The 16752-nt window shown below is 38.0% G+C and overlaps 1 protein-coding gene across 1 annotated transcript in view; it reads right to left on the minus strand.

Annotated features, from left to right (window-relative positions):
- TRDMT1 (tRNA aspartic acid methyltransferase 1) overlaps positions 1–16752 on the minus strand; it is a 27026-nt gene that overhangs the window by 3518 nt on the left and 6756 nt on the right. Inside the window, exons 2-10 of the mRNA XM_004716004.2 lie at positions 16301–16410; positions 12791–12867; positions 10269–10340; positions 9631–9696; positions 8721–8790; positions 7115–7198; positions 4752–5080; positions 1736–1793; positions 348–477 (exon numbers count right to left, since the gene is read on the minus strand). Coding sequence (XP_004716061.1) covers positions 348–477; positions 1736–1793; positions 4752–5080; positions 7115–7198; positions 8721–8790; positions 9631–9696; positions 10269–10340; positions 12791–12828 — 847 coding nt within the window. The 5' untranslated portion in view covers positions 12829–12867; positions 16301–16410. The remainder of the gene's footprint in view (positions 1–347; positions 478–1735; positions 1794–4751; positions 5081–7114; positions 7199–8720; positions 8791–9630; positions 9697–10268; positions 10341–12790; positions 12868–16300; positions 16411–16752) is intronic.

Raw genomic sequence — 16752 nt, forward strand, 5'->3', positions numbered from 1 at the left:
GAAGCATTGCTCATGTCTTTCCCACTGGGGATCACTGTTGGAATAAAGGGGAGAAGACTTCAGTTAAAAGAGTTAAGTGCTGGATAACAATTGTATGAGCCCCTAATAAAATGTTTAAAATAAAAATAAAAAAAAAAGAGTTAAGTGAGGCAGGCTACATGGAGCCAGTAGTGGAGAGAACGCAGCTGGAGAGAACGCAGCTGGAGGATGGCAACATCAGGAACGGAGGCTGACGTTTTCATCGCCTTCCAGCTGGTCTAGAAGACACCATGAAATACCATAGGGTCCTGAATAAATTCTGAGACCCTTAACCAACGAAGAGGGAGGTTTGCATGCATCCTACATACCGAACTCGGGAGGAAATCCAAGGAGATTGGCTATCTCTTTAGGAGTGAAGTATCGAAGTTTAAGCAGTAACAGTTTTGTTACCTTTTCTTCTTCTGACAAATTGTTAAGAGATTTGTAAATATTTTCAATCTGTAAGAAAAAGTCAGGATAACTGATAAAATAGTGTGCAACTAGATTTCTTAAAGTAAGATGGCCTATTGTGAGGCAGTTTCAAAGTGATGGACATATTGTCTGCTGTAATGCATGGGAACAATAACATGTGTTTGTTATCTACGCTCACGGGGCCTGACAGCCTCACACATGTAACACATGCCACAGGGCAAAATGCACGCAAACAGCTGCAGAACAGGCTTGTTATTAGCCACTTAAACGTGGAAAAAGAGTTTGGTGTTGAATAACCCATAACACTTGCCAGTATTTTTCATTTTGAGCTCTCAGAGGTTAAATAATAATAATATATATAACAAATTATAATATCACATTATAGTTCACGATAAGAGTATATGAAAGATCTAAAGTAAAGTGACCAACGGAGTCCATTTCACAATGCTTATAAGTAGAGCATTATAAAGTTTGTTATTTATAATTAATTTCACCAAATAAGAATATTTTCTTAAAATATATTGAATAAATGACATCAAATCCAGACATTATTTGCATTTCAATGTCAAACAAAAAATCCACTGCACTGGAGTCCACAGGACTAACGGTGACTCTCCCTCAGGTGTCCAAGACTATAAGTCCCTGCAGAAAAAAGATACAGCTGTCTGCTCCCATAAAGGTTTGCGGTCCTAGAAATTCTTTTTTTTTTTTGGTCCTAGAAATTCTAGAGACGGTCACTGTGAGTCAGGATGCATATAATAGTATTTGATCAAGGGTACCATTGTGAGTAGAAAGAGAAGCAAATTAGCATCTGGAAGAGAATGGAATCTCATGTCCAGACTATATAAAATGTGTATATGCTGTGCCTGTACTCAAATATGGCAACATGAAGGGTTTACAACTGAAGTATTAAAACAGAACAATGCTAAAATAAAGATTATTTTCCCTTATAAAGGTAGTTTCATAGAATGTCCCTCAAAGGAATATTCCAATATTAAGATTCATTTTAATTTTAGAGAACATTAAATATTGATGCTGAATTTCAATTTACTATTTATAGAATAAAAAGTCAACACAGAAAGTAAGAATAAGCAGGAAATTACTAAAATATAAACCTTTCCTTGTAGACTATCCATATAGATGTTTATATAAATTTATATGTATATATATATTTATTCTTAAGTGACCAGGTAATATTAATATCCTTAAATTAAGTGTTAAACATAAGTCTATTTTAAATACTATTTTCAAATGTTTTAACTTAGTTTTAAAACTTACATAGTACCTGCACATCTTCTGAAGTTTGTAACACAGATCCTGTACCTTCTACAAAGCTTCCATAACTGAAAAATTAACAAAACATTATATAGCACCTAATGTATTTGCTAATGCTAAATTTCTTAAACATTTCTGGGCATTAATAAATCAATATAGATAGTTACATCATTCAAGAATCTTCAGATCAATATTACATACATATGCCTTATGTTAAAATCACAATGTGATTTAGGTAAGATCTTTCTATTTAAATTTCTTAGAAACTGAACTTGGAATTGTTTGGTTGTGTTTTTTAAGGGGGGTAAATACCATTTAATTATGCATCTCTTTGTATTTATTATCACATCTCCACTGTTGCCCACAAAGAAACATGCATTTGTTATGACTTTAAATTCAAATGCAACACACTTTTGGAATCCTGGTCATATTAAACCAAATGTTTTGTACATGAAAATAAATTGCTCCTATTTTTAAAAATTATTTTATTGGGGGCTCCTACAGCTCTTATCACAATCCATCGATCCATTGTGTCAAGCACATTTGTACATATGTTGCCATCATCATTTTCCAAACATTTTCTTTTTACTTGAGCCCTTGGTATCAGCTCATTCTCACCCACTCTCCTCCTATTTTTTATAATTCCAATGTAATTTCTTCACAGGAACTTGAAGGTGTACTTACTACACCATGGCGAGCACAGGCCACCACACCTCTGTCTGTCTCTCAGTGTCATGCAGTATGTCTTACTGTCTTTTTCACACAGGTTAGGCCACTGCATAACAAAAAGAGGTGTACAAAAAGTACACTACAGAAATGCAATCTATCAGTAATAATGTCTTTCTAGCAGACAATCACCAGGTTGCTGTTGAGCATACTATCATTTTTCCAAATCAGTTGCAATAAAAATTAGAGAATAAAGTTACATTAGGGAAAAATTTTATCTCAAATGTTTTTCTCATATATACCCTGTATACACATGTGCACATGTATATGTAGTCGTCCCACTAAAACAGATGTTTACAGTAAAGCTTCTTTTATATCATCTTTCTAATTACAGAAGAATTTCAAGGTTGTTTTTTATGACAAAATTGATGTCTTGTTTTATGAGAGTCCTAAACAGATCCTATTGAACTTGGTAACGGACCATGGCTGAGGGAAGTCTTTTCAGTTCATGGAAAGCAATAAACCCTTTCCCGGAAGGACGAGGGCAGACATGATAACGTCAGACCGAGTCTGAGAGGACCATCTCGGGGGCACGGTGCCTGTCGTGAGCCGTCAGACAGCTCACGAGAGCTCCCAGCTCTCCAGTGACATTTCGGTGGCGTTAGTGCAAAGCAGACATCTGGATCATTTGTAACATGTTTCTGAGATGGCCTAGTTTTCTCTCTAGGTTTAAAAAAATGGATGGAATTCAATAAAGAGGCCAAAAGAAGCTACCAAAATGTCCATCAGTAAGTAACAGTTACAAAAATGATGATGTACCTATCCTACGCAATTTGAAAAGTTCTCAGTGCACTGACATGAAGTAGCATCAGACTGATTTATACTGTGCAGTGAAAAAGTAGGTAAGCGATCATGTATACAGGTACATTATGCTGTTTATTTAGAGGGGAAATAAAAACATGCATGTATATTTAAATAAAACCTCACATATATTTCTGGAATGTTACTGAGTAAACTGAAAACCTTGGTTGGTGTCAGGGAGGAAAGCTGTGATGGAGGGGCAGAAGCAAATGGATGTCTTACAACCTTAGAACCTACTGAATTTTGAGGCATGAGAACATATAATCTATTTAAAAATTTGAATAAAATTTAAACTGGGAAATTAATGTCTTCCAATGGATCCAATTTTATTTCTTTAGATTAAAATTCAATTCTTCTAACACACCAATCATGAGATAAAACATAAATCTATGAGTTTCATGTACTATAAAGAAAAACGGTGGGGGGAGGGAGGGGTAAAAATGAGGAGCTGATAGCAAGGGCTCAAGTAGAAAGCAAATGTTTTGAGAATGATGATGGCAACAAATGTACAAGTGTGCTTGACACAATGGGTGTATGTATGGATTGTGATAAGAATTGTACGAGCCCCCAATAAATGGTCAAAAAAAAAAAAGAAAGAAAAACAGTGAGGTGGGGGGCGTGGGAGTAGGGGGGAGGGGTGTGAGGGGGAGGGGATTTCGGGAGCAAACAAGGAATGCGGGAGGTGAGAGGGAGCATCAGAACTGATTGTGATGATGTATACACAGCTCTTTTAAAATGTGATTTAACGATGGAAGTGTGTGATACATGAATACTACCTCAAGAAAACGAGGAAAAGAAACCAAATGTGACCACTGGTGACCATGGGTGAAGGAGGAAGAGCCGTCTCTTAGGGAGCACTGAGTTGGTGTTAATGGTGCTGGAGTAATTTGGAAAAGACTATCAGTAGTGGTTACACACCATGAAGAGTATAATCAAAAGCACTGAATTATAAATGTAGAAGTTTGGGAACTGGATAATCTTTTCTTTTGTATATTTTTGCCAAAATTGAAAAAATAATAATTACATGAATAACAATGAGTATAAGGAATAAAATGTCCTAGAATGGATTGTGGTGACAACTGTACAACTCTTCTTGATATGACTGAATTAGTGAATTATATGACACATGGATGAAGTGCCAATAAAATTGTTAAAAAATAAAGCAAAAGAAAACAGGTGGTAAAAAGATGAACAATTCATCATCTATTCACCATCTTTTCACCACTGATGATTAAGCTCCTGTGAAGGTCATCAACCGTGGCATTGTCATTCATGAAGACTCTGGTGGGTCCTGGACATAGAAAGAATTTCCACAGGTGCATTCTACTGCCACGTGAGGCAGGCAATTAAGGGCAAGGGGAAAAAAAACACATTCTAGCAGAAACATTTTATAAAATTGTTCTTGTCGTTTTGAGAAAGACTTTTAAACAAAAAAACAAAACAAAATCTAGACTCTAATTATTTTGGCGATAACATGAACAGTCTCTTTTAAAACCTACCTCTTAGTAAAGCACATAGATCTTCGGCACGTGGGTGTAACGATATCTAATATGAGGGCATAGCGCTGCAATAATTTTGGCGGCAAAAAGTACTGATGGAGGTCAACGTCAGGTTCGAGGAACTCTTGCAGTGTTTGCACAGAGAGATCGCTATTCTGTTGGTGTTTCCTGTCTATGTCTTCTGTGGTCTCACGCTTAAAAAGCACAGCTTCTTTCCTAGAGCGTTTCGGGCTGCCATCCAGGCAAACGTTTGGTTCAATTTCCTTTTCTGCATCCACAGCAACTTTGTGCAGATTTTCAGATCCAATTTGGGGGAATTCCATCAGCACCTAGAATTCAGTAAACATGCACACATGGTCAAAAGGTTTGTTGTAAAGGAAGACAAATCAATAATAGCCTGTCAACATTATATAAGGAGCCCTGGTGGTACCGTAGGGTATGGTTTAGATGGCAAACGTCAAGATCAGTGGTTCAAATTCACCAGCTGTTTTGTGGGAGAAAGATGGAGCTGTTTGCGCCCATAAAAATGTATAGCCCCAGAAACTCTATAAAGGGTCACCAGAGCACTGAACCGGAATCAATCAGATGGCAGTAGGAGTCAACATTATGCAAAAATCTCAATTGCTATTGGTCTCCTTGTTTTTGTTACAGGATTTCACAAGTTTCTCACCACATGGCTATAGTGCCATCACGCTTCTCATGGTTGATTATGGCTTTTTCTCTGTGTTAATCAAAGCATTCAACAAAGTAATAGAAAGCATGCTGACTACAGACACAGCACCATATTTGGGGGGAAAGTTTAAAAAGCAACAATACCATTTCTAGAAAATATATCGGGACCACAGTTTGTCATATTCCTTTCATTAGAAAGTTCCTATGTCTTAAAAGAAAAATAGTGATTAAAAAAAAAACACTTTTCACACTGAAAGGTTTTTCATACTCAAGAGTTCCTAAGGAAAAATTATTCTCTGTACAATCCAAATCATGCAGAAAGTCCTATTTTTAAAAGACAAACAGTTGTAGGAATTTTTAATAATGAAGCACTTTAAAATATATTTTATACACTAAGGAAGAAGAGAAAAACTGGCATTGTTACAGGCAATTGAAGCGACATCGTTAATCTCTTGTTAAAACTTATCTTAGTTCTTTGTGAAGAACTTTTGATGCTTAACTGTGATGGATGTGACCCATTTCATGAGCCTGTGTCTCATTGGACCGCCCCTTTTCGAAGTCCATAAAATCGCTCGCATAATGAGGGATCCAAGCGATGGCAATGGAGCTTGATATTCTGGCTTGTACGAATCATGAGTATGTTTTCACCGAGCTAAAACAAAGCTGTACCCGTTGTGAACAAATACTCTCGAGGCATTCTGAAGATAGCCTATTGAACTTCAACAGAACCAGCCGCCACTGCCAGGAAGTTGATGCCAACTCAATGCAATCCATAGGCCAGGTAGAACTGTCACCGAGAGTTTCCAAAAGTGACTTTATGCTGGAGTAGAAAGCCCCACCAGGCAGGCTTTGGTCTTAAAATGCAAAGGTTGTGGATCACAACCCAGCTTGTCCCCACTACGCCACTCGCCACTCAGGCGCCTACAAAAGCAGTGGTGGCTTCTGTTAGGGAAGAAAATGGTAAATGCACGGTTGTCAGTGGCCAGAGGGGCAATTATGGAGGGGAGGGGGCAGAAGCAGCACTCGTGGCACTTTTAGCTCAAACTTATTGCGTCCTAATGCTGAAACAAAAGTCTTTGTTTTGTTTAAAGCAATGAAAGTTCCATAAACCCAAAAGACCACTTTCTACCATCAAGTCAAGTCGGACTCACAGTGACCCTCCAGGACAGGGTCCAACTGCCCCTGTGGGTTTATGGGAATAGAAGCCTCGTCCTTCACCCACACAGCAGCTGGTGGTTTTGAACTGCTGACCTTGGGGTTAGCAGATCAATGCATAACCACTACACCAATCCTTGAAGATAGACCTACCCACTGCCATGTGGGTTTGAACTACCAACCTTATGGTTAGTAGTCCAATGCTTATCTAACAGTGCTATCAGATCTCCTACGGCAGCTGTTCTCAACCTTCCTAATGTTGCGACTCTTTCATACAGACCCTCATGTGGTGGTGACCCCCCAACCATAACATTATTTTTGTTGCTACTTCATCACTGTAATTTTGCTACTGTTAAGAATTGGGCGACCCCCGTGAAAGGGTCATTCGATGCCACCCCTAACCCCCCAGGGGGTCACGACCCACAGGTTGGGGACCGCTGTCCTAGGGAGTCTATATCAATCTATCCAAATCCGTTCTTGAAATGAATTAGTAGACAATGATATACTTGCAGGAAATAAATGGATGATGATAATACCTGACCAGGGGCTTGAAAAGGAAATGGCTCAGCCCGAAGCTTTGCAATGAGAAAGTAGCGCAGTCTGGAATTTGGAATGCCAAGCTAGAAGTCAAGCACAGCAGTGAGTTAACAGAGCATTAAAAGGATCTTCACCAACTATTAACCACTTGGAAAAAAACTCATGCTGGAATATATTTAGCTTCTTCCTGAGCAAATTCTGCTATTGATTTGTGGAAGAAAGCTTTGTGGAAACGTTTAATCCTTTTACTAGTTGTTCTGTACTCTGATTTGAATGTGATATGGAAAATGACTAAGACATATGAATCTGATAAACCATACACTGTAGCTAGTCACTTTCATTTTATTTCTCAGGTAATAAGTTATATAGACATCCATGACTCATAACAGAATAATGAAATTCGAAGGTATTCTTGGTCTTGTATTACCTCATTTTATTAAAAACACTAGGGGAACTTAATAAATTTCAGAAGTTAAAAGAAAATTAACCCCACAGTCTGTTCTAATTCATAGTAACTTTATAGGACAGAGAGGGACTGGTCCATAGATTTTCAGAGACGGTAAATTGTTACAGGATCAGACAGCATCATCCTTTTACTATGAGTCCTTGGCGGGTTTGAACCACCTACCTTGCAATTAGCAGCCCAGTGCTTAATCCACGGTGCCCCCGTGGTGCCTTAAAGGCAATAAATGACATACATTTAAAGAGCTGAGATATAGTTCCAACTTCCACAGAATGTATACCTTATTTGTGATACGTATTTACGTTTCAGGGGAAAGGACTGTATGATATATCTAAAGTGGTAAGAAGGAAAATTAACTGACACTTGCAAAATCAAAGATCTGCCAAATATCTGAACATAACCAATTACTTCAATTCTTCTCCATAAAACATAAGTAAGGTAATATTATATCACTAAAGAGTTAGAAAATTATCATATACTCATTCTATTTTCTTTCTAATTCTGCTTTTTTTCTATTTTGGATCGTTTAGAAGCATTATTAAGCTTTAGCACATGTACTTTATACTAAAGCCACATACTTGCTTAAAAGACTTTTTTTCAAGCCACATATTTTCAAAAGAAAATACTTTTACTTTTCATGTGGAGAAAAAATATATATACTTTATAAAACGTAAAGCTAATACAGCTAGCATTATTTTTAGCTTCAAGCTATATACAGTATTAATATTAGCTAGATTAGCTTCAAGCTGTATAATCTCTTCATTACCACAAGTTATATTAGCTTCAAGCTATATAGTCTATATTATCTTTTAATAAAACATGTATAAAAGAATCGACAGACATATACTACATTCTTCAGAAAGTTAAGATTTATGTCTGAACTAATTCCAAGGTTTACCTAATTTTTTTAATTTACCTAAATATTATTTTATAACCATCCATTCTGTGTGTTGAATCAAATTCCTTTGATGAGAGAGATTTCAAGTTAATATTACACATATACATACGGGCTTTAAAACATTTGGGCAAAAAATAGGATAAAAAGATAATGGACGTTTTTCATAAGTTTTTAAATCCTCTGGTATATTCTATAAAAAGTATTTTTCAAACAAAACATACATGCATGTATTTGTGATACCTACAGAGGTTGGAGATAATAGGAATTCTTGGTACTGAAAGCCGCAGTTCACTATTGTTTCTATTAATAGTTCCCTAAAGGAGGGAAAAAAGTAAGAGTTTTCACCCTAGAGTTGGAAACAGGATTATTACATTTACAATATTACACACAAAATCTCATTTTAACTGAACACTGTCCCTCTACTCAAGTTGCTTAGAAAAAGAATGATCCTAAACCTTTACTAACCCCTGTGCTGGAGAAATTGCTTTAAAGACAATTATATACATAATTCTCTAAGGCAAATATAGAAAGCCACTGTATCCAAATTGGTGGGAGTTAGAAGCCCCATCCTTCTGAGGATGGATTTGCTAAGAGCAATGGAACTCCGTCACAGACACCACTTGAGTCAGAGCATATGGAAGTGTCCTCTCCAGCTACGCTGCCATCTCAAAGGGCTCTGCCCAGGGCTTGCTGCTTCAAGGGAATTCCAAACCCGCCTCTCAACAAGAGCAATTCCTACTGAAAACATGGGCATCAAGAACCCACTAACCCCATTCCTTCTCATACTGACAACATAGACAGACAGAGTTGACCTGCCCAGTGGGGCTAGCAGCCCCGTGCTTAGCCACTGCACCAAGGCTCCTTAAAAAGCACCCCAGAAGAGCACCCAAAATTGAAGGAGACACAATTTTCACTTAAATTAGTGCTCATTCTGGAAAAAATCAAAATCTGTCAGGAGAAGGAATCAGTTGAACCAAACTTTGTACTACTTTACATTATAATCAATATCATTAAAACTCACTATTTAGGAATAAAATACCTCATACATAAAAATATCAGAATGTACGTGTTCAATTCTAGGAGCTGTATTTCAAAAGTTCCAACTATAAAACATTCCAAGTCTAAACTATACACAAGACAAATACATTTTTTACCTTGTCGAGGAAATTTCAAAACCTTTGACGTTTTCTAAAACAATATACTTTGGTGTTTTTTGCAATCTAAACAACAACGAAAACAACATATGAAATTCCAAGGACCTCACTACTGAGAAGTTGTAAAAATGAAGGAAAAATCATTACTTGGGAGATACATGAGGCAAGTACACTTTTGAGCTTTCTTTTTACAAAGGAATTTTTCCTTTTTACAAAGGAATTTTGTAAGGGATGGAGACAATTCATAATTTAGTCATTTTTCCCATAAAATATTGTACACCTAATAAAGCTAACCTTTGATGGATTCACTTCCATTGCTGCTAATCTAAAAACAAGGATTCACAGAGAGGCTCTGTGTACAAAGAAAACCCTTAGGTTTGTCCAAGTTTCTGGACCAGGGCAACTGCATTCATTAGCATTAGCAACATTCACAGAAGCAACAGAACGTAACTGATAGACTTGTAATTCCCTGTCCCTCCCACAACAGTGAGACCAGGAGATGTTTGGAGTTACTCTGTTAGTCACGCTGTAGAAGATAAATGATAGGCACAAAAAATGTGGATAAGCTGCTCATCCCGACAAGACAACAAACATCAAATTCTTTCCAAGTCTGACATTAAGGTAAGCTTGCTTTTTACCTTGGGAGAATATCTAGAACATACAAGAAGCTCCTTGTCCTTGGATCAGTCTTATCACCTTGCAGGCCAATTCTAAGTCATAAAAAATGCACATATAAGTTTATCATAGGTCGTTTAAATAATCAAACTCCAGAGAATGAAAACAATTTTGTCCTCACCCAAAAATAATCATCTTTGCTTATATAAAAGCAGGTGCATTTGTTTAGCGATTTTAAATCATGCATATCTAATGAGTAAGCACTTAAAATTTCTTAGACAAAGCAATATGATAAATGACTTAAGTGAAGAAAAGAAGTCTTTAGGGGACATACACCATGCCCCCCACACACATGTTGGCTGCTAGCACCTTTTGCTTTGCTCCAGGTAAGACAAGAGTTCAGAGCATGAGCTGGTCCGGCAGAGCAGTAACTTGTGTCTAGCGACCGCTTCAACAGATCAAATTAGTGACTTAGTAATTGCTCATGTTGTCCAATGTAGACAAGAGAGACTTAAACTTGAGGTTTTATTCTACAAGCAGAAGTTGCACATGGTTTGACTAACTAGGTTCAAAAAGAAAACACAAACCCACTGCCGTCGAGTCGGCTCTGACTCAGTAATCTTGCATAGGATTTCTGAGGCTAAACGTCTTTATGGGAGCAGACAGTCGTTCTCACTGGCTGGTGGGTTTGTACAATCAACCTGGGGTTAGCAGCCCAGTGCTGACCTGACAGTGCCACCAGAAGGTCAAGATAGGTCATGTAACAGACTACTAATTGGATCCTACAAGTAATGCTGAAAGGGCAACCTGGATTGGGGCTGAATACCAGAAACAGAAAGCAAGGGGTTAAGTGCTTGCTGCTTACGAGATTCATAATCGAAAATACCGTAAGTGACCTGACATCACCTGCCCATTTCCTCAGACCTGGCAACAGAGCCCAAACCATCAGTGGACCTCAGGCTCGGCTGGAAAATTAGACTGGGCTCGCAAAGATCCCTCAGAAACCCCGGCTCTTCCCATTCTGTCTTTTGCTCCTCAGTTTCAGATGAGCCTGCAGGGTCAGAGTTTTTGCTGCTGTCAGCATCAGCCGTCAGAGTGGGTTATCCAGGGTGCGATGGTACTGGGAAGGTACAGAGAGGCCTATTGCAGTAGCACATGCTGCTTCACAGGCCGGGGCTGCACGCAGTTCTGTATGTCCGACTTACGGTCCTTTTAAGCAAGCCCTACTCTTGCAGATGCTCCGGCTCCCTTTACACGGAACATCTGCCTCCATATTCCGCTCGCTCGGGGACCAGCTCAGCGAGGACTCGGAAGGCCGCGCTCCCAGGGAAATCCACAGTGGCTCCCTCGCAGGGGGCACACAGCGAGCCATTCCCTCCTTTGTTCTCATGGCACTTTCAGTATTCTTTTATTAAGTAGATCTTAAAGCACATTACAAACTAATCATTTACTTATCAGTCATTTCCATTAAACAAAGAGCTCCCCCAATAGGAGAACCATAGCATCAAAAACAAAGGCAGGGATATATGAGGGAGCCCTGGTGGTGGAGTGGTTACGTGAGGAGCTGTGTTCCACTAGGTTTGCAGTTCGAAACCACCAGCGCCCCTCGGGAGGAAGGCAGGGCTCTCTCCACTCGTAAACACAGCCTTGAAAACTCAAAGGGGAAGCCCTGCCTTGTCCTACAGGGTCTCTAGGAGTCAGTATTGACTTGATGGTAGCGAGTTTGTGTTTGGCGGGAACACACAAAGGGTCCCAGAATGTTCGCGGGAAAGTTGCATGATATTTAAATTCCATTTTTCTATGACCTCCTTGTCGGTGCATAATACATCATTGAGGAAATAATTTCCTAAAGAGCTGTATAAGTAAATCAAGACTTAAATGGGAATTAAAAATAAGCATCTTCTTTTGAGCTACAATACTTACCACATGTGATATCCCACTTACAATCATATTACATAATAGTAGGAATATTTTAAATCATTGATAAATCCAAGATCTAACATTTTCTAAATTTATGGTTCTGGGGAAGTTACTGAACAAACTTTCTTTTTTAAATCATTTTATTGGGGGCTCATACAACTCTTATCACAATTCATACATACATCAATTGTATAAAGCACATTTGTACATTCGTTACCCTCATCATTCTCAAAACATTTGCTCTCCAGGTAAACCCCTGTTAACAAACTTTCTATGCCTCAGTTTCTCACCTCTAATGATAACAGCAATGGCTGTCAACAATTAGAAGACTGTTATTTAAAGAATCAGGTTATTAGTATTATTTAAGATATCTAGAGATTCATTAGTCAAGATTTCCATTTAAGCTATATTCCCCACAACACATAGTCAAATTGTACAGAATTAATAAAAATATACTATAAATCAGAAAAATCAGAATAAAAGTACATCCAAATTTTAGGAAATAGAAAAATCACACATTCAAGCTTCACTAGTTTGTATCTGTCCCTACAAATATGGTGTGACTTTATTTAATGAGTTCTTCAAAATTATTCTTCCTCAGGAGAAAAATATTTATTATACCTACCTGGTGAATGGTTGACATGGAGGGCTCATTAAAATCATATCAAAAGATAATCTATCAAACTCTTCAAGTGTAATGCCCTAAGGAATAAAAACAGGGGAAGCAGTGGGGGGGTGAACGGCGTGGTAGTATTAAAACATGCATAGAGTGGGGAAGAAGGAAAAATATTAAATAGTTAGAGCTAGCAAGTAGTTCAGAATTATAGCAATTTAAAATATATAGCTTTCTGACTCTATGACAGAAATTTCTTCCCTGGCTCTTGATTATTGCTGAGTATCTTTTGCTTCTTACGTATTATTAGTATTTTTGACTGTATACTATTATGTTTTTACCCTTACCACCTCAGTGCAATTTTGTTTCCTATTATTTTCTGTTGGGTCTCCCAGCTGTGAAGCACAGGAGAAGTGGAGGCATAATGATAATGACACCTACAAGGAGATACAGGGAGTAAGGGGGAGGAGGAGAGGGGATTTCAGAAGACTGGAGGGAACAGGAAGTACTAGAATGGATTGTGATTGCATGAATCATCTTCAAGGCAATTTGACCATGGGGGAGGAGGGATGTTCTAAAATTGATGTGGGGGTGATTGTACAATTCTCCGTGATATGATTGAATGACTGAATTATATGACAGGCAAATTCCTTGCAAATAAAACTGCTGGAAAAAAATAAAAACATAGAAGGAAAATATATATATATAACTTACTACTTTAAAAATAAACTTCAGTTAAGCTAACTTCTCAAATAAAATCTTGTGAAGAAACTGGATGAGCTAAGTAGAGCTTTGAGGAATTAAACACCTGCCCTGAAGTCCCCACTAGGAATCAAAGGAAAGAAGTAAGGCTAGCCTGCTGGATCCCAGCCTCTTCTTGCCTTATGACACCTTATACCGTTGATGCTTGGTTGTTAACTGAAAAGTCCGTGGTTCAAACCCATCAGTGGCTCCAAGGGATAAAGATCTGGAGATCTCCCTCCACAGAGATTACAGCCTAGGAGCCCTAGCAGGCAGCTCTACGGGGGTCACTAAGTTGGGACCAACTCAAGGGCACACAGCGACCATCAAGTCTTGATTTTGTTGATGCCACAAGTATAACTTGTTCTGCCTTCTAGGGTCAGAAAACGGAGAATTACACAATTAATGACTTTGAACAAGCATGTGAGAAAATTGTGACTATCAATAATATTTTTATTAGCAAATAAGTATGACTATTCTTCACCCCTTTCATATATGTATATGTTAATATATCACCAAATGGGAAAAAAGATCATTTTTTTCAGACATCTAAGCTTAATATATTACTGAGCATTCAGTAACATACAATAAGAGCTTCAAAAGATTGCAGACAAGATTAATCACAGTAATTCACTCAGTGAAGAAATGTGCTAGTTTGTACCTGTTTTATATATCAGAAGATAGAGAAACAGGCCTTCATCTGCCAACTTTCATCTAGAATTTTAGTGCATATACTGAACTGTGAAATTTTAAGTCACCAGGCCAGCGCCACAGGCTCCCTAACTATGGGGCATACTGAAGAAGGTCCAACATTCGTACAAAGGAGAAGAGGCTTTGTTCTGAGTTCTGTCAGGAACAGGCTACCCTACAACATATCAGTTGTCTTTATGATTTTAAGTTCGAATGTGCTTGTCCATTGCTTTTTAATTACAAGATTTATTTGTAAAATAAAATTAAAGCTAAATTTTGAAAAATGCCTAAAGTAGCTCTGGACGCCTGGGATCTAAGGAAAACAGTGCAAAAGCATGCACAGAGCAGTGTGCCAGGAAACCATAAGGCGGGGCAGTATAATCAGAGAGCACATCACACGCAGTGGTCTGTCAGCACGGGGCCATTACGATAAGCAGCTTCCTGGGGGGTCACACTCGCATGAAGGATGACAGCTGAATTCCTAAAACTAAAGTACAATGAAAACAATCATTTTTACAACAGTTCTACTAGAAGCATACAATGTCTGGTAACTAAAGATAAAGAGCATCAGCATCTCTACAGGTAAATAAAGCTATTGTTGCCCAAACAGTTCTGACTCATAGCAACTCTCTGCATAACTAGCAAAACATCTCTCAGTCGGCCAGCCTCACAATCGGTGCCTGTGCTTGAGCCCCTTGTTGCAAGAACTGTGTCCACCCATCTCACTGAGGTTTGCTTGCCCAAGGCAAGTCCACAAGTATTCCTATCAAATCAGAGGAATCTTTTGTTTTTAGCAGTTTGGCTGTTTTTACTGTTTACTTAACAGTGTTACTTTTGTTTTTAACAGTTTTACTTCATCCACCTACCATACAATTCAATAGCTCAACTATATCAAGAAGAGTTGTACAATCTTTTTTTTAAGTTTGTAAAGTAGGTTTATTAATGCCTCCCGGTCTCATTGTTATTCTTTAATGATCCTTACATCAAATTTTAAAAGACATTTCTATTTCCAAATCAAGATAATGGTTGGACTCCCCTTATCCATCCTATACCCCTGCCCTCTATGAATCGCGCCCCCATGGAGTGATTCATCTTCACCATCTTCTGCCTGAGGACAGACATGGAAGAAATTTGCAGGAACCCTGGTGGCGCACACCCTGGGCTGCTAACAGGAAAACCAGCTGTTCGATACCACCAGCCTTTCCTCTGGAGAAAGACGAGGCTTTCTACTCCCGTGAAGATTTACCACCTCAGAAACCCACAGTGGTGGTTCTACTCTGTGGTTCTGTGAGGTCACAGGATGAGATCAAGTTGTACAATCTGTACCACAATCAATTTCAGAACATTTTCTTTTTCCTTGTACTCATTGTTATTCATGTAATTTTTTTTTTCAATTTTGGCAAAAATATACACAACAAAGCATTCTCCAATTCCACAACTTCTATATGCATAATTCAGTGCCACTGATGACCCTCTTTGTGCTGTACAACCATGATGATATCCCTCTCCCAATTGTTCCACCACCATTAAAACGAACTCAATGTTCAGGTCAGACTTACTCCTCTTTCCCAAGCACTCTGTTTAGTGACTACTCTCCTCCCTTACCTCAATTTTAGATTCATTTTTAAAGATTTCATTCATCTTATTTTTCTCCTGAGAACTCTCACAGTGACCAATTTACATACAGTTTAAGCACGTCTGCTGAGTTCATTATGGATGAGGTATTAGGTTTAAGTTGGGCAAGCTTTCTAAAATAAGAACCATTCAATAGGTAATAGTCCATAATTGTCTTCCTTTGTTAGTCCCATAAGGTATATTAGTATTAATCAAAAGTAAAGAAATAAAATAATTTGTTATCATACAGAATTAAGCATCTAGAAGTTAGGCCTTTCCTTACACGTTAATTCTCTCTTGGAGACCACTTTTCAGTATCTTCCTCTAAACTTTATTTATTTATTTTAGAAGCATGCTTTCTTGTCATGAAATAAAAAATGTTAATTTCCCTGTCTTAAACTTTTTTCCATTTCTATATTGTTATTAAAAGATTGTCCTTTTGATATATTTATTAAATCGAGAATAACCATTACTCACGTCGATTGTCTTGGGCAGTAGTACCGTGTCAGGGAAATTATACTTGTACACTTCGTTAGCAACAGTGTTCACATCAATGGCAGCCACCACTTGCGCAGGCACACAGCTTTCTGTAATAACGAAACATCACCTTAAAAAGGCTTGAAAATCTATTTGTTCCTTACAGAGATCAGCCCAAGCAACGAGTTTCGTAGTAGAAAGTCCTTGTTTCCTTAACCACCTCGCTTATCATAGAGGCCCAGGTCAAGAGGAGCTGGGCACGGAGTGAGATTGGTGTATACGTTCTTCTGGTGCAGCTCTCCGACTGCAGTCAATGCCAACGATAAAATTTTAGTGTCTATTTTAATCAGTATCCCTTTTATTTGCATTTCTCCATCTATTAAGATACACCGAATGAAGTTTCCCTAAGTTACACTAAACTTTCTAAATAACAAATTTATAAATGAAACATT

This window comes from Echinops telfairi, unplaced genomic scaffold (assembly GCF_000313985.2).
Source record: "Echinops telfairi isolate 266 unplaced genomic scaffold, ASM31398v2 ScPeMD7_7473;HRSCAF=8511, whole genome shotgun sequence".
Lineage (NCBI taxonomy): Eukaryota > Metazoa > Chordata > Mammalia > Afrosoricida > Tenrecidae > Echinops > Echinops telfairi.